Here is an 8,704-nt window from a genome sequence, read left to right as displayed (position 1 = left end):
TCATGAAGCTTTTTCTTTTGCATCTGGAGTGTATCTGGGCACAAGTGCTGGGTGGAGTAACAAGACAACAAGCATTTTGGGAAAGAGGCAGGCTCCAAGCAGGCTACTTCACTCACTCGGCAGATCTGTACCTGGGCAGCTATTCTTGTGCCTGGATGTGTTGGACAATGCAGGGGACACAGTGGTGACCAACGCTGCTCCAAGCCCTGGCTGGGATGGGGGATGCACAGGCAGGCTGATCAGGGCTGGGATGGTGACACACATCCTCTTTACCCTGTCACTGGTTAGAAACACTGCACTGTAGCTGGGTGAGGGGGCTCCACCTGTAATCTCAGCACTTTGGGAGGCTGAGGCAGGTCGATCACCTGAGGTCAGGAGTTTCAGACCAGCCTGGCCAATATGGCAAAGCCCCACCTCTACAAAAAATACAAAAGATTAGTCAGGCATGGTGTGCGCATGCCTGTAGTCCCAGCTACTTGGGGGTCGGAGGCAGAATTGCTTGAACCTGGGAGGTGGAGGCTGCAATAAGCTGACATCGCACCACTGCACTCCACCCTGGGCGACAGAACAAGACTCTGTCTCAAAAAAAAAAAAAAAAAAGGAAACACAGCACTGTAGTTTCCCTAAATGAGAGAGGCTCAATTAGGGACAGAGCAGTGATCAAGACAGGCCTGTTCCTCCTATTTCAGAGTGGAGGGGGCAGGTATTCGCAAAACTAGTAATCATACACACTCACTAGATATTTGTATGGGTGGATAGGGAAGTTTGTGGTCAGGACCATAATGATCAGGGAGCCAAGACACAACCTGGCTGAGACACTGACTACCTAGCTTGAATCCTGACCCTGCCACTTGCTGGTCATGTGACCTTAGGCCAGCGATTCCACCTCTCCAGGCCTCAGTCCTGCCATCTGTCAAATAGGGGGCATCTAGCACCCCCCTTACAGGGCTGCCAGACCTGCAGAGTTAACACAGAGGGACTGATGCAGTTAACTGCTCTCAGATGGGCTTTAAAACAGTGAGGATGTGAGGTGGGGAGGGATGCCTAGACTGGGGCTGTGGACTCGTCCCTGAGGTAGTGATACCTGAGCCCCGATGGAGAAGTTAGGGAGTGATCCGCAGCAGAGGGCTGGAGGATGCACTCAATGCTCCGGGGATCTGAAAGGCCAGTATGACTGGCAGGGGGCAAGTGTGAGGAAGAGCCTGGGCTAAGGAGGGGTGAGCTGAGGCTGGCACAGTGTAGTGTCCCTGTCCTGTGAGCAGCAGAGGGCCCAGGCAGGAGGCTCCTTAGATATCTAGTGAGGTGACAGAGGCGGTCCCCAGTGAGAAACGAACCGATGTGACATTCAGATGGGATATGCAGGCGCAGGGTCCTGCAGGGGGTGGTCCTGGGGTTGGGACAATGCCCAGGCTTGGAAGAGATGGAGTGGGGGTGGCCCTGATGAAGGATCCCTTGGCTGGAGGCCCAAGACCCAGCTGAGACCTTGGGGTCATCTCACGTAGAGAAGTGGCAGCACACTTCAAATGGTGACCGAGCTAGGCTGCAGCCTGGGACCGCAGCCCCGGCTAATGGCTGGAGTCCTGCGGTCTGAGGAGCAGAGCCTGGCCACAGAGGCCAGCCCGCACCCCACCTGCAGGCACTACGTACACCCGGCCGTCAGTGGCCCGCAAGGGCGAGAAGTCCGTCAGCTGCAGGTTGCTCTCCCGGACTTGGTCGTAGTCCCACAGCTGATAGTGCCAACTCTTGCCCTGCTTAGACAGCAGGTAGACAGCTCCTGGGGAGCCCTCCTCTGGCAGGGATGGTGGCTGGCAGGGCACACCCAGCACTGGGTGGAATAGGCCCGGCAGCTCAGGGTCCTCAGTGTAGCCAAGACTGGGAACAGCGGGAACACCCAGCAGGAGCCCTGGGGGATAGGAGGAGGTGGTGAGTGGCAGTGACTGGGCCAGGACCAGGTGCATGCTAAGTTCCACCCCCTCCCAGCCCTCCGAGGTGGTGTGGCTTCCATTCCTAGGTTACAGTAACATTAGTGGCAGCCAGTGGAGTTGGATTTGGACCCACCACAGCATCTGGTTCCAAAGCTATAGGCGTTTTAAGTCTTGCCTCGCCTGGCCTGACAGCACAGGGAAGTGGGGAGGCAGCATTAGATGGAGCACATGTGGTCACCAGGTCATCCCCAGCTGTCCAGGGAAGAGAGGCTCCAGGAGGAGCTGTCAAGGCCACACAACCATAAAGAGGCTGAGCAGAGCCTCCCCCGGACCCCAGACCTCCTGACATGGACCAACCTGGTCTTCTTTCAGGCAGGCGGAATGAAGATGGTGCTGGTAATGCTTACAGAGACATGTCACATGCCAAGCCTTTTTTTTTTTTTGCGATGGAATCTTGCTCTGTTGCCCAGGCTGGAGTGCAGTGGTGCGATCTCAACTCACTGCAACCTCCACCTCCTGAGTCCAAGCAGTTCTCCTGCCTCAGCCTCCCAAGTAGCTGGAATTTCAGACATATACCACCACACCCAGCTAATTTTTGTATTTTTCATAGAGACAGGGTATCACCATGTTGGCGAGGCTGGTCTCCTGACCTCAAGCGATCCACTCACCTTGGCCTCCCAAAGTGCTGGGATTACAGGCATGAGCCACTGCACCTGGCCAAGCCTTGTTCCAAGAGTGCTCTGTGCTCTGCCTACAAGGCAGCCTTATGAGGTGGGTACTACTGTTACCCCCAATTTCCAGATAGGGAAAAGAACGGCCCAGAGAGGTGATGATACCTGCCCAGGGTCATACAGCCTAGAAGTGGCCAGGCCAGGCCTGGAGCCCAGACTGTCTTGATCCTAAAATCTGCCCCATTAGCTTCTGTTTGTTGAAGTTCCAACTGGCGGACACCTCAGCCCCAGCCTGCCCAGTGCTATGCTAAGTGTCCTGTGGGGACTGGGATGCCCAGCTCTAGTCCCTGTCTTGAGAGTGCATAGCCTGGCTGGGGAGGCACCAGCACAAGGGATGAGAATGTCAGGAGGGTTAATGGAGGCCGGGGAGACCCGAGACGAAGGGTGCAGGGATGAAGGAGGGGAACCCACCTGCGCTCACCGCCCAGTGGGCCTTGTAGCCCTTCCTCTGACACGGCTCATGGTTGAAGTCCTCGTCGTAGCTGGTGCTGGCATTAAGGTAAAAACGATGGTGTGGCCCTGGGACCCACCCTTCGCCACCCTTGCCCTCCTCCCTCCCAGGCCCTGGGATACGGGATGAGCAGGGGATGTCCGGTGACCAGGTGCTGCAGGACGAGGTCTCTGTTGGGACCTCCCAGGCCGCCAGAGAGCAGCTTAGCCTGGCAGCCCAACACCTCCTGGGCCAGCCTGCCCATGTCCGCCACTGCAGGGTGAGAGCACACAGAGGGGGCTCGCTGTGTGTGGCCAGCACCATGCTGAGTTCCCACAGAGGGTGACACTTCCCACCCTCACCATGCCCTTCCACCCCTTGGTACACATGTAGAAAACGAGGCACAAAGAGCGTCAGTGGCTTGTCCATGGCCACAGCAAAGAGGTGGCAGAGCTGGGTTTGCAACCCCGGCAGCCAGCTCGAGTCCATCTTGTAACCTCTCTGCTCTACCAGGCAGTGGGAAGGGCCCAAAGAATGGAACGAGATCCCCTGACTCGGCTGTCAGCACCCCACCGAGCCTCGTGAAGAGGTGACGGAGCACATGGTCACCCAACTCACCTGAGAACATCTCTCCCTGGGCCGTGTAGCCTCTTTCCATGGCTACCTGCACGAGTCTCTCCAGGGGGACGCCACTCGGAGGTGACAGGAGAGTACCTGCCATCCACAAGGCCACCAGCCCGCATCTGGGGACAGACAGGCCTATGTCACAGCCCCTTTACCGGGAAGCTGGAGTGGGGAAACAGGTTTGCTGCCCTGGAGGAGTTCCCGCCCGTCTCCCAGGCCAGCGAGGGAGACCTGACTCCCCTTCAGGGGAGAGAATGGCCAGGGCCAGAGCCCAGAGCTGGAGGGCTGGAGGGCTGGGGGTGGAAGAGCGGGGAGAGGTCACCTCAGCTTCCTGGGAGGAGGTGCCAAGGTGGAGTTACAGAGATGGACCGGGCTTATTCATTCACTCATTGGATGTTCCAACTATGTTTACTATGCAGGGACCCAGGAGCCTGGGTGGAAAGTTCCCCCATTCCTTCCCTCCTCCTCCCACCAGGGAAAATCCACTCCCCTTCTCCTGATCAGTCCCTAAGAAGCCCAGCAAAAGGAGAATAAGGGCGGCAAAGGGGCTGCGGGTCCCGCATCGGGGCACATACTGAGGGCCTTCTTGGATGAGGGACGGCAGGTCTGCACAGAAGAGGATCCACTGCAGGTCACCTCGGAACCTGAAGCAAAGCCATGCTCAGTCACCAGGGAGCCAGCTCTGAAGCCCTTCCCACCGTGAGGTCTGGCTGGGAGCAGGCCAACCAGGGACGATGAAGGAAACACCAGCCTGGCTGTCCTAAGGCTGAAGGCGGTTCCTGGTTCAGTCACTGACTTCCCCTCCCCAAGCCTCAGTTTCCTCATCTGGTTAGTGGGAATGGTCCTTCTGCCTGCCTGCTCCCTGTTCTCTCTCAGGTAATGAAGGGTGAGGAGCAAAGGGTGGCACTTTGTAACCAGGAGCCAGAGAGGTTTATCCGAGGAACTTTCTCAGAGGGGTATCTGTATACCCAACTCTCTTTTTTTTTTGAGACAAGGTCTTGCTGTGTTGCCCAGGCTGGAGGGCAATGATGTAATCAAAGCTCACTTCAGCCTCGATCTCCCAGGGTCAAGTGATGATCCTTCCTCAGCTTCCTGAGTAGCTAGGAGTATAGGCATGTACCATGTCAAGCTAATTCTTTTTATTTTATTTTTGAGATAGAGTTTCGCTCGTTTTGCCCAGGCTGGAATTCAAGAGCACAATCTCAGCTCACTGCAACCTCTGCCTCCTGGGTTCAAGTGATTCTCCTGCCTCATCCTCCCAAGTAGCTGGGATTACAGGTGCACGCCATCACGCCCAGCTAATTTTGTATTTTTAGCAGAAACTGGGTTTTACCATGTTGGCCAGGCTGGTCTTGAACTCCTGACCTCAGGTGATCCGCTCACCTTGGCCTCCCAAATTGCTGGGATTACAGGCGTGAGCCACCATGCCCGACTGTTTTTATTTTTAGTAGAGATGAGGTCATGCTATTGCCCAGGTTCCAAATTCTGTGATTTGTTTTTCCCTTCAAGTCTGTTTCTTGAGCTGTTCAACAGTGAAAATCCTTTAACTTTGAGAAAAAAACAAACAAACCAGGTAACAACATGCTTAAGGTCTAAGATATCACCTTGAGAGTGAATCTTTGTACCCTGGGGGAGGACACTTAGACAATTTGGTTACTACTGCAACCCAGGGTTCAGAGCAATGTGCTTATTATTCCCTTTTTTTAAGAGGGAGTCTGGGCTTCAGTGAGCTATGATCCAGCTACTGCATTCCAGCCTGGGCAACAGAGCAAGATCCTGTCCCAAAAACAAACAAACAAACACACAAACACACAAACAGCCTGGAGCCCTGCTGCCAGAGTTCAAACTGGACTCTTCCTCTTTTTCACACTGGCTAAGAGGCTTCACTTCTATGGGCCTCAGTTTTCTCATCAGGAAAATGAAACAATAATAGTTTTTTTTTTTGAGACAGAGTTTCACTCTTGTTACCCAGGCTGGAGTGCAATGGCGCAATCTTGGCTCACCGCAACCTCCACCTCCTGGGTTCAGGCAATTCTCCTGCCTCAGCCTCCCGAGTAGCTGGGACTACAGGCATGCGCCACCATGCCCAGCTAATTTTTGTACTTTTTAGTAGAGACAGAGTTTCACCTTGTTGACCAGGATGGTCTCAATCTCTTGACCTCGTGATCTACCCGCCTCGGCCTCCCAAAGTGCTGGGATTATAGGCGTGAGCCACCGTGCCTGGCCCCCGATAATAAAAGTTTCTACCTCATGAGGTTGTTGACAGGATTCAATAAATTAATATTTAAACACTTAAAACAGTGTGACATAGGCTAGGCATGCAGTAAAGGGTGACTGTAATTTGCATCAAATTTGCCTCATCTCAGCGGGGGCATTTAGGGAAGATTGTAAATGTGTCTGGAGGCTGGGCAAGATGGCTCATGCCTGTATTCCTAGCACTTTGGGAGGCCGAGGCAGGTAGACCACCTGAGGTCAGGAGTTCAAGACCAGCTTGGCCAACATAGCAAAACCCCATCTCTACTAAAAATACAAAAATTAGCTGGGCATGGTGGCGGGCGCCTATAATTCCAGCTACTTGGGAGGCAGTAGCAGGAGAATTGCTTGAACCCGGGGTGGGGGTGGGGGGAATGGCAGAGGCAGAGGTTGCAGTGAGCTGAGATCGCGCCAGTTCACTCCAGCCTGGATGAAAGAGGGAAACTCCATTAAAAAAAAATGTGTCCCGAGAACTTGGAGTTTCAATGTGAGTCCAGGCAACTCATATTTCTCCCTTTTTTCTTCAGCTAGGCAATCATTAAACCTCAGTCCCATGGCCCCAGGGTAGGTCTTGTGCTCTCCTTTGCCCTCTCACCTGGGTCCCTGGATGCCCCAGTTTCCTGGAGTCGCCTAAGGATCACTTCCACAGGCAGCCTCCCTCCCTACACAGAGCCTCTCCAGGGCTCCCCCATGCCCTCAGGACAGTCCCAGTCCCTTTACACATCCGCTAGGCTGCTGCTCTGTTCTGTGTGGTTGGCTCTGCCTGCTTTCACAGCCCCATGTTTGCCACTTCCCCCGGCAAATTAAGGACATATTTTCAGTTCCTTGAATAGAACATGTCCTCATTTCACTCCAGGCTCCTGCACAAGCTGTTTACTCTCATCACACAGTCTTTGCACGACTTGCTCAACAGCTCTCAGGGTTCCTCTTGCCCAAGAAGCTCCCCCTGACTCCCCAGCCTGGGTCAGGCACCCCTCTGGACTTTTGTCATGACAACCCTGATCACTCTGGGTTGTCACCGTCTGGAGGGGTAGAAGGGTCTGTCTCCCCCACTAGACTGGCCACTTTTTTTTTTTTTTTTTTTTTTGAGATAGAGTCTCGCTCTGTCATCCAGGCTGGAGTGCAGTGGTGTGATCTTGGCTCACTGCAACCTCCGCCTCCAGTGTTCAAGCGATTCTCCTGCCTCAGCCTCCTGAGAAGCTGGAATTACAGGCGCGCGCCACCATGCCCAGCTAATTTTTTGTATTTTTAGTAGAGATGGGGTTTCACCATATTGGTCAGGCTGGTCTCCAACTCCTGACCTCAGGTGATCCGCCAGCCTCGGCCTCCCAAAGTAGCTGAGATTACAGGCATGAGCCACCACGTCCGGTTCTGGACGAAGCACTTGTGAGGACAGCTTCTTCACTGCTGGAGGCACACCACCACGGAAGGGGTCTACGTGGGGGACCTAAGTAGTCAGGCTGTTTGATCTTGAGGACATGGGAACCCCCTCAAGAGGAGATGGCTGAAGTGATCTGCGGAGAAGTGACTGGGGCAGAGCCTGGGTGGTGGGTGGGGTATGGAGACCCTACCGGTCCTTGTGCAGCTTCAGGAGCCTCTTCACATCTTCTCTGCCCTTGGGGACCGGGCCAGCCTTCTCCCAGGCCTCCTTCAGGAGCTGGCTCTTCTCCAGGCCGAAGACATGAGGGCGAGCAGGCCCCGAGGCAGCGGGTGGAGGAGGCAGTGGGGGCGGTGGGGGAACAGGGGTTTGCTGACTCCAGGGACGGGATGGAAAAGCTAAAAAGTCCAGGGGACTTGGGGGTAGAGGAGGAGGTGGAATGCTGCTGGCTTGGGGTACAGGGGTTCTTGGAGGAGGGATTGGTGATTTCAGGGGAGGAGAGCTTGGTGAAGTCATTTTGGGGTCTCCAGGAGGTGCTGAGGGGTTCAGAAGGTGGGGAGGGAGGGATCCTCCAAGAGGACGGCCTCAGGGACGGAAATTTTAAAAGTTTAAGAGCTGAATTCCAGAATCTGGGGGCAGAGCAGTGGGTGTGAAAGGACCAGGGCTAACCTTTGAAACCGTGGGAGCAGGAATTGCGAGGGTGACCCCAGTATTAAGGCACCTGACGGTTAACAGGGTGGAGCCCTTCAATCCGGAACCGGACATGTGGTACGGGCCGGGCCGGGTTGTTACCTCGGGAGGCTTAGGTGGAGAGTTAGTACGAGTTAACTCATTCTTTGGGGCTGAATGTGGAAACTCATGGGTAAGTTTGGGATATGAAGGCTCAGACCTAGAGTGAGGTGCCTGAAGGGTGCGACTTAGGGGCCCGGGGCTAAAGATTCGGAGAACTTAGGCTCAGTCCCCTCTCACATCCCAGGCCCTAGTTCGGAACCTTTGAGCTGACCTTTTGAGTCAGAGGCAAGAGGTCAAAAAGGACACCTGGCAGGGAAAGTGGCCTAGTTGTGGAGAAGGTCCTGGAGTCAGAGCAATAAAAAACTTCTGTGGGTTGGAGAAGACTCAGAGATCAAAGGCTGGAGGGAGCCGCGATAACCGGTGAACAGGGAAAGGAGTCAGGAAGTAAAATGAGCCGCCCACTCCCGCAAAATGGCGGCCCCCGCACACACCCCCTTCCCATATCATGTGGTATCACCCTCAATAGTGCCCGCCCATTTCGCTATCACGTGACAGAAAACGCAGCGCATGAGGGGAAGAGGCGGGGCTTCAAACAGGCTTGCCTCCGGAAGACACCGGAGCGCGAAACGCG

The 8,704-nt window shown here is 54.9% G+C and overlaps 1 protein-coding gene across 4 annotated transcripts; it reads right to left on the bottom strand.

Annotated features, from left to right (window-relative positions):
• ACTMAP (actin maturation protease) lies at positions 1-8,548 on the bottom strand. 4 transcript variants are annotated; one of them, XM_012461439.2, is made up of 6 exons: positions 7,535-8,548; positions 4,286-4,354; positions 3,705-3,829; positions 3,230-3,359; positions 3,068-3,138; positions 1-1,903 (listed from the first exon to the last, which is right to left on the bottom strand). In XM_012461439.2, the coding sequence occupies exons 1-6, from the start codon at positions 7,855-7,857 to the stop codon at positions 1,566-1,568; spliced, it is 1,056 nt and encodes a 351-aa protein (XP_012316862.1). In that variant the 5' UTR covers positions 7,858-8,548; the 3' UTR covers positions 1-1,565. The 4 variants fall into 4 exon arrangements, with proteins under 4 accessions (XP_012316862.1, XP_064237367.1, XP_064237368.1 ...); XM_064381297.1 differs by lacking the exon at positions 3,230-3,359 and having other exon boundaries at positions 3,068-3,144; positions 7,535-7,556; XM_064381298.1 differs by lacking the exons at positions 3,230-3,359; positions 7,535-8,548 and having other exon boundaries at positions 3,068-3,144; positions 4,286-5,617.
• Between the last annotated feature and the right edge of the window lie 156 nt (positions 8,549-8,704).

The sequence above is a fragment of the Aotus nancymaae genome, unplaced genomic scaffold (assembly GCF_030222135.1).
Source record: "Aotus nancymaae isolate 86718 unplaced genomic scaffold, 86718_ANA_hifiasm-v0.15.2.pri h1tg000028l, whole genome shotgun sequence".
Lineage (NCBI taxonomy): Eukaryota > Metazoa > Chordata > Mammalia > Primates > Aotidae > Aotus > Aotus nancymaae.
This window is presented reverse-complemented; position numbering and strand designations above follow the sequence as displayed.